We start from the raw sequence: 20089 nt of genomic DNA, 5'->3' as shown, positions 1-20089 counted from the left end.
ATATTTTTATTCTATTAAGATTTTTAACTTTGGTCAACACAACTCCACATACACTGTCACTTCACAACATTTTCTTTTGCAACTTTTTTCTTCTAATCCAAACATTTTCTCCAGGAATTTGTTTCCTCCAATCTAAGATATGATTTATTTATATTTCACTTTAAATTTTAATTTTGAAATAACTTATTTTAAAATTTTAGATTTAATTGATTTAATAAAAGAACTTTAGAAATACATGTGAACAAAATTTATCATTTTTTGCCTTGAATAAATAGTGCTCTGGAATGATATTTATGAACTTTTGTATATGTAAATTGACAGAATATAATTTTTTAATATAAATTTGTTATAGTATTTAAATTTAAAAAGATATTGTTTTAAATTATGATTTTACCACAAAAATAAGAAAAATACAAGTGAGAAATATAAATATAAGTGTAAACTCCTATGGAATGCAAATTTTATATAATTTTAAATGTAAAATATTGAGTTTTAAATAATTTGATTTTAATATCAAAAAACTAAAATCTCTACATATACATTTCTTTTTGTAAATCGTTAGTTTATTTTATTATAATTAATATTGTTTTTATTATTATTATAATAAAGAATAGAAATGAGGTGTAATTGCAGGATCAATTTGTGTTTACCAAAACTAAAAAATCATAATAATAAAATAAAAGAAAATGACTCGTGTCAATTTTTCATGTACAGGGAGAAGAGCTCCCGAAATATGATAGTATGATGTTTAAATGAATTATTAATTATTATTGTTAACTCATTGTCTCAAATTTGATGTCAAATTTATATTATCGACTGATGAAATTCAATTTATTCAATTTTTAAAATTATAGAACAATTGAGTTAATTTCAAATCAGGAGTAGATTAAACTATCATTTCAGTCTCAAGATCGAACTACAAGTTTTCAGAACAAAAGGTAAAAAGAATATCTCACCTTTAAACTAGACAAAGAACAAACTTTGGATGGTAGAAATGATCCTTTCCTCTCCTAGATTTTTCAGTTTTTGTCACGGGATTCGACAGATCCATGGCAGGTCCATGTCTACCTGTGGCGGTGTTGACACAATAAACAGAAACAAGAAGTGAACCCAAAAACAAGACAGAACATAATTTCTAGGAAGTGCACACACAATCTTGTCTCTATATGTAGTAAATATGAATCCAAGTTTCCCTTTATAGTTGACAAGAGATCTAACCACTAATCTTTATCCATTATGTCATAGTGTAGTTTTGGCACATTGACTCTTCAATATTAAGAGACTGATCCATCTGAAAAATGATAAGTCCTCATGCAGATCACTTAATTCAAAGTCAGCGCTTTCTTCCTAATAAACCATCTAGCACAACAGATGAAGAGCACAAGATTGATAGCACAAAGCAATGCTATGAACCCATAAAAAAGATCCAATCTACCATTGTTAACATCTGCCGGAAGCCAATTATGCTTATCTTTGGTCACATCCCTTATGATTGAAACCAATGCAGTGCTCACGAAAAACCCAAATGCGATGGTAGTCAGAAACAGGCTCGTGCTAATTGCTTTCATCCCTTTTGGTGACTCTGACAAGAAAAAGTCGAGCTGCCCTGTGTACACGAATCCTTCTGCAACCCCGGCTAGAGCAAACTGAGGTACCAAGAAGAAACCACTCATTGGTAGGGTTAAAACGGCGCCACCTGTGGATTTTGCGACCTTCAATCTTCGAATCTCGACTATTGCTGCCACCCCCATTGCTATAACGGAAAAAAAGAGGCCTAGACCAATTTTTTGGAGATTTGTCAGACCTGAGAAATTTCAAGATAATATCAAGAAAAAGGATATGTTTGATGATGGTCATAAAGTAATCTTCTACAGACTATCTTGAATGCAAAGAGATGCGATACAATGGTATAGGCGGATGAAAACATCCGATCACAACACAATGTCCAATGAACTAAAATTCTTAATCAATCATATAATAATTTTAATGATACTAAATCTAATTCCATTACCTATTATTTCATTTCTAGCATATTCTAGTGCCTCTTTCATTAATGTTGGTTGGTTTTGCGAATTTCGAATGCATACTTCAATAACATGAAACATTGCACGATTTCTTGGGGTAGTTTCCAAGTACTGAGTAAAAAAGGGAGAATTTAGTTCTTATACCCTTGTTGCCTGACTCTTTTTTGAACAGATGGATGACCAAACGATCATAAATTCCGAGAGACAGCAGTATGGCTCCAATGAAGAAGGCATTGAATGAGCCTGGTGGGATTTGAAATGAACCGATAGACCTTTTCAATGTGGCAGCTTGTAGCACAGAATAAGTGATCATCTGTGCATGTACGGTCCAAAGCATAATCGTTGTTGCCCAAATTGGTAGCAGCCGACTCATCATTTTAATTTCCTCTACCTTTGCGACCGAGCACAGTCTCCATGAATTTTGAACACCAGATTCTACATTTGCGGTGTCAGCTTCGTCTATGATTGACGCCTTATCCAAGAAACTACAAGTTCAAAAGTTAATATGTCAACATGGATATTTAGCTCCAAAAATAGACAAACAGAGTAAGGCTACCAAAATTTACCATTTTCTGTTACAAAGAATGTTTTCTGAAAAATGTTCTCCCAAGAAAACAAAACAAAATAAAGCAAAGAAAATTGCCAATAATTGTTTCTCAAAATAGATGTATTTGGCTTCATGTAAATCACGTAATGTAGCAAATCAGTATGGACTTTAGTATGGTGTCACTAATGAACTACGGATTTTAGACTATAGTAAATTAGTAATATACCTGAAACGACCATTTTGAGAATATCTTGAGTCCTCGGAATGAGTATGGTACAATTGTTGGACGTTCGAGGGAAACGTCAGGTTTCTTTTCCTTATAGCAGCTACCAAGACTTGCAGAGTTTGAACAACAGGGCTCCCAACACATTTTTTATAACGATATCTTCGAGTTCCTGATAGAAAAATGACAACTGCGAACCACATCAAAACCGTGATACTTCCATAACCCCACACTCGAGCCGCTTTGTCTTGTATATAAACAAACACCGTAACTGCAAGGAGTGTCCCAAAACTGATGAAAAAGTAGAACCTATTGAAAAAGTGTACCATTTGAGCTTTCTCCTTCTCATCTTTTTGGTCAAACTGATCCGCCCCGAAACCTGAAACGCTGCATTTGATACCACCTAGTCCTAACGCGACAGTGTATGCAGCTATGTAGAAAACTGCCATTTGCAGACCATTAGCTTCTTTGCAATCGTTTGACAAAGAAGTATTACATGGAGGTGGGCGTAAGTGGGGCAGAACTGTTGAGATTGCTAACAGGCCGGACCCCTATAGACGTCAAGACAGCAAGAAATAAGAAAACTTAATCTGATAAAGCATATGTTTGATTTGGTAGCTAACGAGATTAAATTAAAAGGCTAAAGATTTGTAGACAAGTGCTTCTATACTCTGTTATTGATTCATTGGATCACATAACAGATGCAAGCTGGAACAAGTGTCTATTCATCCGCACGTCGAATTTAACCAGCCTTTCACTTACCAATGCATGAATATTTGCAAATATTGCAATAGTCCAATATCTTCCTAAGAAGGTGTCTGCAAGTATGCCTCCAAATATGCTTAAGAGAAAAGAAAAACCACCCCAATTTGTGACTATGGTTGACGCAGTGGCACTAGGTAGATGCATCGTGCCGTGGATATAAGTCACGAGGTTAACCCCAATTGCCATCGACGATAGCCTTTCGCAGAGCTCGACCACTACACAAAACAAGAACTGAATTTCCTCATCTGCTAGTTATTCGAATTTCATCAAACTTCATCAGATTTAAAACCATATTTTTTAGATTTTCAAGAAATGGATCTTCTTTTTCAATGAGTAAACCAACCAACCAACCATTTCATATATGAAATTCTCATGCAGTACAGAAAAGCTTCAAAATTTTCACACATATTACATCAGTGATATTTTCCCTTAAATCTTAATAATTGCTCAAATCGTGGAGACAATAAAAATCATCTGATGGATATATTTCAATAGCAAAACCACCCTCTTCTTCCCTCTTTCCGGATCTCACTTACGAACACTAATTTACGTACATGCATCAACAAAAAATATCCATAAACAAAAGTGAAAAAATTGCAACTTTTCTTGAAAATCATTCTGAAAATGCAACAAAACATGAAACAACGTAAAGAGTGGACGAGTGGAGCGACCAAGGATCGATGCCGCAGAAACCCAACCACCGGTGGTGGACCTGTTAGCAGGATCACCATTGTAATCCACAGCATCATCAGAAGCAGACTGCACCATTTTAGTGTTTACTCGCTCTTCCAAGTTTATGTTCCCAATAATAATGGAATTTCTTGGATTTTCGTTGATCCTTTCCTCTCTCGCGTAACAAATAAAAGGCAGTTTCCGAGGAGCCAGGAAATCATACCGTCCAACCTCAGTGTAGTGGATTATTACGTAACATAATTCTAAATTATTATGGATACTCCAACAAAAATTATGGGTTAATAGCTAAATTTGAATTTCATTTTATTTATATATTATCCATCCACTTCTATAAGTTTCTTCCCAAATATATAATTTATTTTCTATATTTAATAGCATTTTTTTTGTTTTTAATTTATACTCCTAGTAACTCAATCTTGAAAAACAAAAACTATTTTTTGAATGTTTGTTTATAAATTTTGTTTTTTCAATAAATTTTTTTAATATATATGAAAAACAAATAATTTTATATATTTGAGTTGTATAGAGTTCATGGAATATAATATGGGTCTATATAATCTAAATATGATGCTTATTTATTAGTAAAATATTAATTTAAAATGATATTTGATTGTGAATGAAAATTATGAATTTAAGAGAAGCAAATGTTACAAATATTCATGAAAATATATTGATATTATAGTAATTTAAGATCTCCTTAATTAAATTTCTCGGAAAATTCAAATATATTTGAAACCATGAATTTAAAATTCAACGATTTCATATATATATTTTAAAAATGTTTTTATTGTAACTTAGGAATCGNTATCATGTGATTCATGTCCTAATCTTAGGAAACTTTTCGCTTTATGGATCACACTTTGCATATTTCCAGTATTCGTATACGTCACTCTTTAAGAGCTCCACACGCATTTGGATTTAATTAGGTATAGACAATTAAAATTGCTCATTTAATTTAATTTAGTAAAATAGTACTATATTTCAACTTAAAGCCAAAGGTTCCAAGTAAATCTCCTATTACAACGATATGAAACCTAGTAATTTATTCCATTAATCAATGACACAAACATTTTCTTTCTTTGTTTTTCAAGGGGAAAAAAGAACACATTCACTTAAAAAAAAATGCACATTTACATGCCTAGCTATCCTAATATGATTCGACCTTTACCCACATAATCTCATATCGCCACAAACACGACTATATATAATGAATAATATTAACAAGTACTATTTCGTATTCATCTTTGTTTTATGAAAACAATCAACGTAACTTAACAATGAAATTTTATTACCACCGTAGGATCCAATTCGAATGTTTCTCATACACCAAAATATAAGAAACACATCCTATCCTCACAAAGGAGACATAAATAGCATAACAGCAAAAGAAAACAAAAGTTCTATATCATCGCTAAAAAGCTAGCGATGAAATATCATCAATACCCAAGAAAAGCATGCATCTGAGGAAGAAGTCCATCTAAAGCACATTAAACTGACCAGGAATTCTATTACTACAAGATGGACACATTGAACCTATAGCACCCGTTTGTTGCATTCTTGTTTGGGATGGTTCGTGATAGAACGTCCCATTTCTGCACCACACACGAATGGATGTGACCAGATGGCCACCATCAGTATTGGTCATCAAATTATCGTTTCCAAGGCAAAATGAAGGATCCAATCCTAGAGAACCTCTCATTCAAAATTTACACCTCAAATTTTCGAGTTTTTGCTCCAAATTTTCGGAATTCCTCTCCAAAATTCTGCTGCAGTCATCAAAGTTATATTCAAGTTCAGAAAATTATTTCTCTTGTTCAATTGCTCAGAATTCTATCTCTATCGTTTAGAATATGCTTCCATATGTTTCAATAACATATCCAAATTTCAGTAAAATCCAACGGTTAGTTTTTTTTGTTTATAGCCTTCACAAGAATATTGCTCGGATTTTAGGCGGAAGCATCATACCTACAGTTTTTCGTCCATAAGCAGGTTAAAACCACCTCCAAACTCGATCTCCACCGTTCATAATTTATTTGACGTACTGTGAAATTTTAAGCCCGATCCAAAGGTTCAACAAGGAGAAAAGAATTTTACAAGACGACTGATTTTTCGATCGATTTGCTGCTGCGTTTTCGAAGTGCACGTTGCATGATTCTTCTATGATTTTCGAATTCTTCACGTTTTCTTTCAGGTCTAAGGTAAGTGAGTTTGTTTTAAATTTAATTTCGGTTATATATAATTTTTGTTTTCAAAAATTCGATCGAGTGCATATTCTTCTTCTACTCTATTCTTGATACGATTATCGTATGGTTGTGTCTTGGCACTGTGAGGATTCGAATGGGAATCCCAATATGCATAATATGTTTATGGCCCTTAAACGGTGAGATTGTGACCGTTATACGTCTTCGCCCTCTTAGAGAAGTAAAAATTAAGGACTGATATCAGTAAACCATGAAAATTAGAGAATCTCAGTGCTTTGACATTGGTATGCATGTGGTATGAGTCATGTTATGCATGATATGTATTTCGAATTTTATGAATTTTGTTATGTTGTGCTCGAACGGTCCCTACTTGTAAAGCCAAAGTCTTTTAGTGGAATCCTTTCTGAAGAGGAAGAAGGGGTGACGTAGGAGTTTTCATCTCCGTACATCTACAAAAAAAACCCTGTGTCTTTACTTCTTGCAAGCACTTATTTTTCACTCTACATTTTGTTGACAATTCGTCAACGGTTTTAAGCTATCATTAGAAATATTGAACTGTTTTCTGCATTTTACAGTGGTTCACCTTTCTAACAAGTTTGAGAATTAATCTGCCTCAAAACGGTTGAAAACCAATTTTAAAAGCATAAATTTGAAAGAGTTCATTCATTCCATCTAAACTCTTTCTCGATCCCAACATCCTTAGAGTAACTATATTAAATGACACCAAAATATTTAATTCCATAATGATCTTTCTTATCATACTAAAAACCTCCACAAGTCACTCCATATTTTACATAGAAAAAAATCTAAACAAAACTCCCTTTTTAAATTGAACAACTCTTCTAAATTGAAAATAATTTCTTATTAATTGTTTAGTATTATTTGATCAAAATAAAAATAATAATAACACATGCAACGCATATGCATCTTTTACTAGTATATATAAATGTATAATATATAAATCAAATTTATTATAAGCTAAATCAAATAGAAGAAATAAATTATTTTATCCTAATAATAGAAAGTTAAAATACATGAAATTGTAAATGAATCGAGAAAACTTGTAAATTTTTTGAATAGATTCGATAAATATTTGATTTATATTTGGATAATCGAACTCAATCTAAAATTTCGAGCAAAAATTTAAATTATTCAAACTTCGAATGAAAGTCAAACTCAAATATTCAAATGATCTTACTACGTGAGTAGGTCTCTTGTGAGACGGTCTCACGAATTTTTATATATAAGACGGGTCAACCCTACCGATATTCACAATAAAAAGTAATACTCTTAGCATAAAAAATAATACTTTTTCATGAATGACCCAAATAAGAGATCTGTTCCACAAAATACGACATGTGAAACTGTCTCACACAAGTTTTTGTCCGATTACGTATGCTACCTTGTTTTTCTCTTTTTGAAAGAATATTGATAAGTTGCTAATAAACACAAATTTAACAAATGGAAAAAGTGAGATGTCTTGAGTGCATTTGAAAAGAACATGAGTAAACTATTCGAATAGGAAAGACATCAAATCAGTATGTATTTTGAGTAGACAAATCGGAAGAGAACGAATATTGAATAAATTCTCTAGTCAAATTTGGCACACATATTATATAAGTGGAGGATTTGTATTACACCAGAAACAAATTTGTGAACTAATTTTAACATCATATAGGTTTGGTGCGTACCTGAACTACTGCTGGTGACCTTCCCCTCTCGGCTTAGCTCTCAGAGAGGAGAGGGAAGGGAAGGGTTTTTTTTTAAAAGAAGAGCCTTCTTCTTCGGGGTTTTTTTTTTGGGGCAAAGGCAATCCGGGTAATTTCTTCTCTTGCTTCTTGTTTCCGATGCGACGGAATATTCCTATCCGCATGTTCTTGTTGTGCATTTTTTTTTATTTATTTACTGTTGCTACCTGTTACAATATTTAATTTAGCATTTTTATACTCAACTGTGAGTAGGTTGCCTACTTTCTAAGCACAAGATTTGTAACCTTTTGATTTGGGTCTTATGGATGGAAGAAGATTAACGGGTGCTGAAAGAATTGGAGATGAGGGGTTGCTGACAAATTCTGGAATAGGGTTCTTGCGGTTTCCCCAAGATGAAAAATATAATCTTGGAGGATTATTTGCAAGTGTGGGGCAGATGGGAATGGGCTTTGGCTTGTCAACAAACTCTCCGAATTCCACCGATCGTTTTAAGGTTTTACCATCGAGCTTTTTCTGTAAAAATGCGCTATCCGAGCCTGGCCTACTTATGGGCAGCTTGCCGGAGTTGGAGGTTGGAGAAGCATTGGAAGTGGAGGAAGAAGGGGTGCTACCAAAGGAAAAGAATAGGAAACAGGGTCTTAGGTTGAAAATCACAATCAGAAATCCATCTCTGAGGAGGTTGATCAGTGGGGCAATTGCCGGTGCTGTGTCCCGGACAATGGTTGCGCCTTTGGAGACGATACGGACTCATTTAATGGTCGGGACTTGTGGCCATTCGACGGCTGAAGTGTTTCGGGATATCATGAAGCATGAAGGATGGCAAGGGTTGTTTAGAGGTAACCTGGTTAATGTGATTCGGGTTGCACCAAGCAAAGCGATAGAGGTACTTTGGACTGTTCTACGTTCCTATGTTAGTTTTGACTTTGCATTTAGCATCTTCAATGTTGCATCATCTCTTATTTGAGCAGGTTAGCATTAAAGAATTATTATCATTCAAAATGTTATGGTGTTGTTTGTGTTTAATAATGTAATGGTGATGTTCTATTGATGTTAATTATTAATTGGAATCTACACCTGGATTGCTGGTAAAAATCTTAACTTGTCGAATATCGTGATTTGCTGAGCTTTATTTGTTTGTTGATATGCTAAAACTTAGTGAAGAAAAATGAGGGTGTACTTTCATTGTTCTGTTTTTGAATGTGATGTAAAAGGCACATATTTGCTGAATATATTAATGGTAGAGAGATGAGATTGGGGTTCCAAGTTTTCAATTAACTTCAAAATCTTGGGAATCTTTGGAACCAGGTTATTCTTTGTTCTTTTATTACCAGAATAAGATAGCCTAAATCCAAGAAACCAGCCCATTAGGTGTGGGAGACCCTTATATTTATATGCTAATCTCCTCTTTTTAGTATGGAGCTTATGTGGAACCTATGATATTTTCCAATCATTGAGTAGCGGACACCGATGATCATTTACTTTAGACAACTATCTGATGCATTAATGTTAATTTGGTGCATGCACTTTCATCCTGTTGAAAATTTGATACAAGCTACACCATCAACACAGACCTAATTAGATTTTTTATGTCGCAATTCGGTATCGTCGGTTCTCAACGAGAGTAGCAGTGTTAATTGGCTACCATCAATGAGTAGAGAGCACAAACCTAATAGATTTGTCTGTTTTATTCGGTGGGAGGGTATATTAAATATTTCTGCAGTCTACAGATTATTATGGAGGTGATGTGGGACATGCAAGTCTTGTCTTGGCTTCTTTTCTTGACATATTCCCTTTGATAACTGCAGTTATTCGCATATGATACGGTGAAGAACCAGTTAACTCCTAAACCTGGAGAAGAGCCCAAGATACATGTACCCGTTTCTCTAATTGCCGGTGCTGTGGCTGGAATCAGCTCTACCATATGTACCTATCCACTCGAGCTGCTCAAAACTCGATTAACAATTCAGGTACGAGAACTCCATTTTCTTGTCGTTCATTTATATGTCATCACCATTTTTCATTTGTGTTACTTTATCATCCTCAGAGAGGTGCATACAAAAATCTCATGGATGCTTTCTTGAAAATAGTACGGGAGGAGGGACCTGCCGAGCTTTACAGAGGCCTCACACCGAGTGTAATAGGAGTAATTCCGTATGCTGCCACCAATTATTTTGCTTATGACGCATTAAGAAAAGCTTACAAGAAGGTTTTTGACAAGGATGAAATCGAAAATATTGCCACGCTCTTAATAGGATCAGCTGCTGGTGCAATTTCAAGCAGTGCAACTTTTCCTCTTGAGGTAGCTCGGAAACATATGCAAGCTGGTGCGCTCAATGGTAGACAGTATAGAAACATGCTTCATGCCCTTCTAAGTATACTCAAACATGAAGGAGTCGAGGGCCTCTATCGAGGGTTGGGTCCGAGCTGCATGAAATTAGTCCCCGCCGCAGGAATTTCTTTCATGTGCTACGAGGCGTGCAAGAAAATTTTAGTTGAAGATGAAGATCGGTAGAAGGTTGAATAAAAGCCTTTTTTTTGGAGTACAATTTGAGGAAATCTCATCACCCTTGAACTCTCAAGTACCCATCGAGAAGAAACTACTATCCACCTAATTTAGTATGTTTTTTTTTGTTTTTTTTTGCATTGGATTCCTATTGATGAGATGGATTATTCTCTCCTTCCGAAGCCATGGAAAGATTGTTTTTGGCGAAATGTTTTATCCTCACTATAATTATCATAATCAAGGGAGATGATATTTATACTAATTTTGTGTTATTTACAATTCAGATATGTAAAATACGTGTCAAATTTATTAACAAATAAAGTTGCAAATAAGAAAAAATAAAATATAAATATCAATTTCTCATAAATAAATATTTTGGTTTTAGTTTTACAAAAGAGATGATGCAATAAAATTTGCTAAATTATGAGTTTGATTGCATAGTTGCTCCAATTTGTCTTAATTTAGGTGTGCTACTTTTTATAAGTTTGAAAAGCAGTTGGTTTTAATCAATTTATCTTTTAAAATTTTATTTGAATTTATTTCTCAGTTGAAAGGAGATTGTTATAATTGGATTTGTACGTGAGAGTTTCGTCTCAAACTTGAAAAGTGAAAACTTTAAATTTTTTGTTAGTCATCATTTGGTACGAATTATGAGACGTGAGTTGATTAATGATCATCTTTGTTTTATCTAACGCTTCATATAAATTTTACAGAAAATTCAAAGTTATAAATCATTATATTACTTACATATATATCATCAATATATCATACATTTTTTTATTACCTTAATTATCAACACACGAACAAAACGAGAGTGGAGAAGGGTTTTTTTTTAATTAATTTTTTTTAAAAATAATTTCAAAAATAAGATAGATGGTGGAGTTTTGCAAAATTAAAGCAAAACGACATCATCAATACCACTGATAGCAATTGATGCTGTAAAATTGCAACGTGCAATCTGTCATGTATAAAATAGGGTTACTTGGCACTTTTTTTTTTTTGTCATTCTTGTTCTTTCATATTTAGTTTGTATTAGTTATCGGTATCATCGTATATTAATCAGCCCGAGAAGTCATAGTTTTCAAAATGACTTTAAAACTAAGGACATGACTCTGTAAATATCAAATTAAGAGCATTAAAAAGTTGACAAGATCAATTGTTCTTTTCGCAACACATCGAGGTTTTGAAATTATCAAAAGTTCAAGATTGCACTAACTATTCACACAAAATTTATATAATCAATTTGAAAATTACTACAGAAAAATCTTTTAATCCATATTTCAAATAAAATAAAATACTTAGATCCAAGCATAATCCTATATACGATTTGAATAATAACTCCCTTGTGAGATAATTTTACGTATATTTATTCATAAGACAGGTCATCCCTACTCATATCTACAATAAAAAATAATACTTTTAGCATAAAAAATAATACTTTTTAAAAATATATGTCTCACAAAATTAACTCGTGAAATCTTCTCACATGAGTTTTTGTGTGATTTGAAATACGATGATGTGATCAACCTCATTCCGAATTATATAGCTCTACATAATCAAACCCATGCAAACAGAATGATGAATAAAACCTTGAACTAATTAGATGAGTCAATCTTATAAGATTCTTATATTTTTTAATTAATAATAGACTACTGCAATACATTGGCTTTGGATTTATCAAATTGTAATTTCAGCTTTTGTAAGGAGATTAGTGAATCAGGTAGTCGACAAAAATCACTACTTCAATGTCTGTCAAATAAGATGGGACCTTTATTTCAGAGGTAATTGTTCATAACTCAGATCTAATAATATATCCATTTCATTGTTTTTTTATTTATTTAAAAAAGAATGGTTTTGTTAAGTCATAGTGACCGATCCTTTGCCTTATCTCCGGATATATGTCTCATCAGTCCAGGAGGGCCACAAACCTGGAAAAGCAACAGAAACAAGTGAAATTATGCTACCAGTTCTGCAAAAGAGGCAAATATTAATTTCCACCCACAATATATGCATTGCTTTTGCTCCTTCAATTATTGAAACATTTGGATACACGAACTACCAATACACATAGTAACTTGATACCTCCGCACCGAGGATGGGTCCGGCCAGGGACGTAGCCAGGAAATTTTTTTCATCCTGGACTCTGATTCAACGGAGCTTAGGCTGAAACTTGAAGTAACAATAAATACTTGGCTTAGAAATATGTTTTACTAAAATTTAACATTGTCTATAATTAAAATATATACTAATCATACCAAATCAAGACTCTAATGTTCTCTTATAAATATCATGTTTCGTTCACTGTTTATTCATTCATATATTCACTCTCTCTAAGCACACACATTACTCTCTCAGTTTTCTATTTGACTTGAGCGTCGGAGGGACTACGCCGGAAAAACCTTCCGGCCCTCTTCTAACGTTCTTGTTTGTGTTGCCAGATTTCAAAGGTCCTATCCGAGCTCCCCAAGTGAAGATCCGACCTCTCAGATACCATCTAAGATTTCAGCAACATAGTAACTGATAATGGATGCACCTTAATTAATTACGGATACGGGTTCACACAAGTGATGCCACCAAACAGACATCTACTAGTCACTCTCGTGTCTACTAAAAATTCAACCGTCTTTTGCAGCTGGCACCTTTCCATCATTCACCGTGCTAACAACTCTCCATTGGCAGAGTATCCAGCTGAGACCCCCTAGTCCCAGAAAACAACACCACACTTGTCTCCCAAAAACATAAGAAACCACATTGAAGCAGATAGAAATACTAGTATTAATTACATTTGTGGAGTTGGAGACTGAGATGTGGTATTGACAGTAATGCAGATGATATGGTTTGTAAAGTTGATGTAATAAAATGCGCGTAACAGCAGAAATTTGAGTGGAACTTACCATTCAACTAATGGTATTTTCAATCTTGATTTATTCAATTTGAACAATCATCGATTATAGGTATTGTGCAACTTCAAAATGAAAAACTGAAATATAGACACACCAAGGAAAAAAACAAGAAATTTGATTTGCAGCCTCACACCGATGCATATTGAGGCTATAAACAAAGAGTGCAGTTATCTTTCCCTTGAACCCCACCATCTCACACTACAACTATAGATTACAGCAAATTTGAATGGTCGAAAACTCGCATTTATAACAAATAATAAAGAATGTTTCAACAAAAATTGTAGAATCAAAATTAACAGCAAATTATCATAAAAAGCATAAACCTCCAGCTAATAAAACTTAATTGATCCTGTGCATAAAATAGCAAATCAATCAACCATGCTTCATCCATCATGTGTATTTTAATAAATTTGGGACTATTATTTCTTTCTACATTCAAATATGCGGTGGAGGAGCTTAGGACTCATCATAATTTAACTCAAGTGAGAAGTTAGCCAGAATTGTCAGAGAAGTTACTTCTTCAGCCTCTCGATATGATTGGCAATCTAGTAGTCACGTTGGCACTATTTATGATTTGAAAATTAAAATTTTGTTCCGGAAGGAACTCTGATCCAACTAGCACTAACACGAACAAGAACTTTAAACGATGGTTGAAAGATTGTTTCCGCGTAGCTCTTCCTACATTCAGTTCAGAAAATAAGAAAAATATAGTGATTTATTGTGTGTACGCAATAAGAGTGAATGTATAAATAATACTATAAAATCTAGTATTTATAAGAGAAGAGTTGTCACGCCCGAGATCGAGACTCGACATCTGCATTGTTTAATAATTTAATGTTGTAACAGTAAAAATTGTAGTACATCAAATAACCAAAAAGTCAGTTTATTACATAAAAGAGAATTGTCTTTACATGTGAAACATAAATGCGTAAGCAATAAAATAAAAAAACCAACTTTTTTTAAAAAAATTTCTAAAAATCTTCTTTTCTCGAAACTTCTTCATCAGCCCCAAAACATGTCTTGTACATCTTCGTCTACTTCATCTTCGTTCTTATATGGGGAGAACAGAAAGAGGTGAAAGTTTGGAGAAATATTCGATAGGTAGGGGCGTTCATACACCCGAATAATATAAAATACATATATACATATTTGTGGATGTTACATGTCGTAGGATATGTCAAGACATAGTCAAGAAAAAGGACAAAATTAAAAACGAGACCTTAAAACATATAAAAAAAACGAAGTATGAACATATATATGTATATGGTATTGTGTGTAAGGAATAAGAGTGAATGTATAAATAATGCTATCAAACCAGATATTTATAAGAGAAGAGTTGTCACGCCCGAGACCGAGACCTAGACTCGGCATCTACGTTGTTTAACAATTTAATGTTGTAACAGTAAAACTATTAGTACATCAAATAATCAAAAAGTGAGTCTATTACATAAAAGATAATTGTCTTTATACTAGAAAACGTAAGTGCGTAAGCGATAAAATAAAGAAAACCAATTTTTTTAAAAAAATTTCTAGAAATCTTCTCGTCTCGAAAATTCATCTTCAGCCCCAAAATATGTCTTGTGCATCCTCGTCTACTTCATCTTCGTTCTTATATAGGGAGAAAAGAAAGGGGTGAACATTTGAGGAAACACTCAATAGGTAGGGGCGTTCGTACTTCCGGATAATAGAAAATACATATATACATAATTGTGGATGTGACATGTCACAGGATATGTCGGGACACGAGGCACCAAAGTATAGACAGAATTCAAAACGAAACCTTAAAACATATAAAAAACGAAGTATGAACATATATATGTATATGGTTTCCTCCTTAATTGGTTCGAAATTGAGGTGTCATAAGGTGACTAAATCTTGCCGATTTCTAGTGTAAAAGTTTCTGAATTTCGTCCTTTTTTTAAGTGTCAATTACAACAAATGATGTGTGTGTGATTGGCAACACTAGTAGAATTTTGGGTTTTTTTAAGTGTCAATTATAAGTTATAACACTAGTGTAAAAGTTTCTGAATTTCGTCCTTTTTTTAAGTGTCAATTATAACTTGAATTCTTCCTTCCATATTCTCGAAATATAGCATGCAAAATAGGACTTATATTTTCGAAATTGATGAGGCTTACCAAGTTGGTCAAAACCTTCTTTAATTAAGTGCAAGAAGGTGGTTTCAAAAACCTTAATATATTCTCCTTAATTTCAAAAATAGCACATTGAATTCCCCCTCCTTCCTAAAATTTGAAATACACGCACGCTCATATTCAGATTTCATATATTTATTGGCTTTAAGCTTTCTGATTTCATGTATAACTATTTAATAATTTTGAAATTATTATTTTTACAGTTATAATATAATTCAAAAATATATGCCTATACATTTGTATAATTAATTTAAAATTTAAATGCCCTTAATTCGTGGTTTTCACAAGAGTTATCATTTGAGTAGAGTTCTTCCATGACTAAAATTCTGGTCTTTACAATATTATAAATCTCCTAGAACCCTTTGGTAGGTCGGCTAAGAGGTCGTCCACGACTCTCTTAATCGACACAATAACGGATATTTGGTACGTCGACTGAGATTGGTTCCCAGATGGCCTCCCGGTGAAACCTAGTAATTTTGCCCAAGATGAGCCCTTGAATGATCTCCCGACAGAAACGTAGCCAGGATTTTAAAATAGGGTGGACTAGACGTTAAAATTTTAAATATTTTTTAATGTAATTTTTTTGTTATATTTTGTATAATATGAATGCGATAAATTTTAAAAATCAATAACATATTTATTTGAAAAAATATTCTGAAGAATTTAATGTATATAGATACATGATAAATATCATATATAATAATCCCGAGTCCCCTTCCGTATGCAATTCAATCAACAAAAAGTAGTAGTGTTGCCAAAGTGGGAGCATCTGGTTCTTATCTACTTTCATTATTAAAACCTCGATTTCTTGTTTGCTTCGAAACGATGGAGACTTCTGAATTAAACCATATATTTCAAAAGATTCCGTGAATCTTTTGATCATCTTTGACTCATGCCATAATAAAGCCTTTTATTTGTTCGTGTTTTATTTTTATTTTTTTAAAACAAAAACAAAATCACATTCCAAATGACACAAATTAAACTAGCTAGATGAAACATATATAATATTTAAAAATAATCCAGAAAAAAAAAACAATTAACATCTACTAAACTTCATTGGGAAAAACATTACACATGTCGAGCTTTTTCATGAGCTCTATTTATTCATGCAAAAAGAAAAATATTACATATGGCATCACTCATATATCCTCTCTTTTTGGTTTCCCTTAGACTTCTCCCCCTACAAGGTGAAAAAAAAATGAAGTATTAATTACAATGAGTATATATGTGTGTGTGACTGTGTATATATTAGGTCTTCTATGTTTGTTTTATTGGTCATTTTGATCTTCTATGTTATCAAATTTCAATTTTAGCCACGTATATTTAATTTTTAGCAATTTTACTCATTTTTCAATGGGAGTGCTGTTCAGTGTCACATCAACGCTACATATTTAAAATTGAAAAAAAAATAAAAAAAATATTAAAACTAAAATTTAATAACATAGATGATCAAAATCACATGCAAATATATTTAAAAAAACAGTTTTTCATATTTATATATAGATATACGTACCAAAATCTCTAGGTGTCTTGCATTTATAGCACTCCGTCCTGCAAGCGTAATTATGCATGCCACATCCAAGTCTGACCAACATTAAACATGTGAGCCACATAAATAAACAATGTATAATTATAATCAACATAGTACGTACGATCCAATAAATTAATCTTTTGGATTCTTGGTTCTCTCTTTTAAATTATATCTTAAGCTTGACATTTTCCTTAAAAACCAACAAAATAAAATTATATGTGATGTCATGTCATGCCTCCGTCGTAAGCTCGTGTGAGCGCTACAACAAACAAAAGATTCTACTAACAACCATTCGTATCTTATGTATCTATTTTTTTTATGAAAATGAGTAACTTAAGTTGTGCATTAATCTATCTTGGCTAGTCTCGGTTGTCGAATTTGAATCATGCATAATATTATGATCCCACATAAGGTAATGCAACGTGCATCTAAAGGAGAACATGCATTAATCCCTGGTTTCTTCCAACAAACCTGGTGCAAATCCAATCTCCGGTTTTCCAACCAGGGATGGCATCATATGCATAACCGGCAGATGCTATGACTCCGGCCCCATAACCACAGTAGTCCTTCAGTGAACCACATCGATAGCAGCTCGTTCGACTGGCATAGTTGTGTGCACCGCAATTCTGGCCACCACAATACCAATCTCCAGGCATCAGTTCGGTTCTCTGTATTATGTACGTGGAAACTTCGGCTGCCGTAGCATTCTTGGGGCAGCCACATCGTTGGCAATGCTCTCGTTTCTTGAAGTTGAGGTGCTGGCATGCGGGACACAACCAATCTCCTTCCTTATTCATTGTGTGTCTAATATTTTATGAAGATTAATGCAAAGTTAGCAACACTAAGAATGCAGCAGCAGATCGAATGGAGAGAGAGAGAGAGTGTGTGTGTGTGTGTGTGTGTATACACATATATCTAATAAATCTGCGTTATGTGAATCAAGATGTTTGAAGTATGATGGCAATAATCAAGCTGCGAAACGTATGAGAACACACACACAACTCGATCTATCCTTGAATATTCTTAAGTTTTTGAAATTCAAGATTATTTAATTGAAAATTTAAAGTACATTTCCGTCTTAGACAACACTATTTTGTCAAACAAACGGCACGAAAGAAGCCTAACCCACATGCACAAGGGCAAGCCAATAAACAACGTATCACCTTGTATGAAAACGACGTAAGAATCGAAGTATATATATTTTTGCAGGAAGTTCTTGCTAGCGTTGTTCGGAATTGGTGATTTTGAAAAATGGGTTGATGGTGGGTTTATATACCAGTGAGTTCTCCTTTTTATGGTACCCTAAGCTCCTTTTTTTGGGGCATAAAATGGTTTCCTTAAGATGGGAATATTTCGAAAGAGAAATCTAAAGGATTTTGATAATTATACTTTTCCTCGGTTTCATGTTTTGATCTCATAGACGTGGGGACATGCATGAGGACAGATGGTAAAAGTAGTGGACATTTTAGTGTGCATTGGTTGAAGATCAAGAAGTTACAAAAAAAATAAGTCAATTATTATATATATCTTTTTCCCATGATTCCCTATGCATTATTTCTGAAAAGATCGAAAATTTTTGTTCTGTATTCTATTCCCATTTCTTGCAGGCATTACGAGGGGAAGACATTACTTGAGTGGTGGAGCTAGGCAAATTTGTATTTAGGGTTTTGAGGGTGGGTATGAATGCAGATGATTGTGTCAGAAATTTTCTCAAAAATCATGTATCTGTACGTATATAAGCATGATAAACAAATATGCGGAAGCTAGATCGAGCGTTACCTCCAGCCATTGAATCATCTTTGATTCTTCTGATTTTCCTCCGATTGAAGTCTTCTAAACACTCCAATCTCTCTATAGATGGTGTATTATTCTGTATGAGATTGTATGTTTAGGGACCTCAAACTCTGCTATTTATAGGCGTTTCTCATACCATCGATGAGTTTATCAGGAGACAAGAGTCAAAAGAAGAATCGTGTACGCATCTAAATTTTCTTGGTCGTCGTCAATTTCAATTTGTACACGCTACTTCTTTTAATATGTGTTACGTTTTTGTTACATTCTCCCACTTGACACATACATCTCATTTACCATAAGAGAAAACAAAACACATGAATCATGACGATATGTCCTCTAAAAACGAGTATTATCTTCCATGTATTACAATGCATTATGTATCTCAATCTGTATAACTTAATGAATAAACCTTATGTTTATTCGAGGTCTAACTTTATTGATATTTTTCTCAAGATAACTGAATATGTACATAACTAAATATGAGAAATATCATAACTGAATGCGTTTCATTAACAAAATCAAATGTGTATAACATAAATTTATTATGGAATCAAATCCATCAGTAATTACCATATGATCTTTTAACATCTGAAATTTGCATGACTTTAGGTTAAACGATCATCAATTCAGTGCTAACGTGTTCAATGACCACTTTATTAACACGTTCAACGATTTAAAATACATTATGTCGATACACTTAATTCGACCACCGCTTTAGTCACAAAGACCATAACTGAATTCAACAAATATAATATTAATGTCTTAGACATAGAATCCAGAATTCTAAGCCCATAATGAAACTCTTTAAAATACACCACACAATAGTGCTTCAATGACGAATTTTGACTCAATAGCGGAAATAGCAAATCACTTTCCAAATTGTCAATTTGTCTCACATAAGCATGTAAAACTTTAATACCATAAAGGTATCCAAAAACTTTTTGCAGCCTTTTAGTGGTCAAATATTTATATTACTCTGATAATAATTAAGCTCTCACTAACTTTCTGGTATTCATAATGATGCACAATATTCTCAACAAAACTT

The 20089-nt window shown here is 33.3% G+C and overlaps 3 protein-coding genes across 5 annotated transcripts; 1 reads left to right on the top strand and 2 right to left on the bottom strand.

Annotated features, from left to right (window-relative positions):
* Nucleotides 1–1218: 1218 nt before the first annotated feature.
* LOC140962684 (protein NRT1/ PTR FAMILY 6.2-like) lies at nucleotides 1219–4448 on the bottom strand. The gene is made up of 5 exons (XM_073421641.1): nucleotides 4231–4448; nucleotides 3557–3774; nucleotides 2798–3345; nucleotides 2169–2509; nucleotides 1219–1804 (listed from the first exon to the last, which is right to left on the bottom strand). Exons 1-5 carry the CDS (start codon nucleotides 4325–4327, stop codon nucleotides 1323–1325), a joined length of 1686 nt encoding a protein of 561 aa, XP_073277742.1. The 5' UTR covers nucleotides 4328–4448; the 3' UTR covers nucleotides 1219–1322.
* Nucleotides 4449–8105: 3657 nt separating this feature from the next.
* LOC140963382 (adenine nucleotide transporter BT1, chloroplastic/mitochondrial-like) lies at nucleotides 8106–10927 on the top strand. Its single transcript, XM_073422685.1, has 4 exons — nucleotides 8106–8271; nucleotides 8415–9045; nucleotides 9968–10129; nucleotides 10207–10927. The coding sequence occupies exons 2-4, from the start codon at nucleotides 8464–8466 to the stop codon at nucleotides 10672–10674; spliced, it is 1212 nt and encodes a 403-aa protein (XP_073278786.1). The 5' UTR covers nucleotides 8106–8271; nucleotides 8415–8463; the 3' UTR covers nucleotides 10675–10927.
* Nucleotides 10928–16700: 5773 nt separating this feature from the next.
* Nucleotides 16701–18481, bottom strand: LOC140963513 (uncharacterized). 3 transcript variants are annotated; one of them, XM_073422862.1, is made up of 4 exons: nucleotides 18404–18481; nucleotides 17722–18054; nucleotides 17233–17303; nucleotides 16701–16899 (listed from the first exon to the last, which is right to left on the bottom strand). In XM_073422862.1, exons 2-4 carry the CDS (start codon nucleotides 18045–18047, stop codon nucleotides 16886–16888), a joined length of 411 nt encoding a protein of 136 aa, XP_073278963.1. In that variant the 5' UTR covers nucleotides 18048–18054; nucleotides 18404–18481; the 3' UTR covers nucleotides 16701–16885. The 3 variants fall into 3 exon arrangements, with proteins under 3 accessions (XP_073278963.1, XP_073278962.1, XP_073278965.1); XM_073422861.1 differs by having other exon boundaries at nucleotides 18380–18480; XM_073422864.1 differs by having other exon boundaries at nucleotides 18414–18444.
* Between the last annotated feature and the right edge of the window lie 1608 nt (nucleotides 18482–20089).

Source organism: Primulina huaijiensis, chromosome 17 (assembly GCF_012295235.1).
Source record: "Primulina huaijiensis isolate GDHJ02 chromosome 17, ASM1229523v2, whole genome shotgun sequence".
Lineage (NCBI taxonomy): Eukaryota > Viridiplantae > Streptophyta > Magnoliopsida > Lamiales > Gesneriaceae > Primulina > Primulina huaijiensis.
The sequence above is the reverse complement of the archived record's forward strand: the minus strand, read 5'-3'. Positions and strand labels throughout refer to the sequence as shown.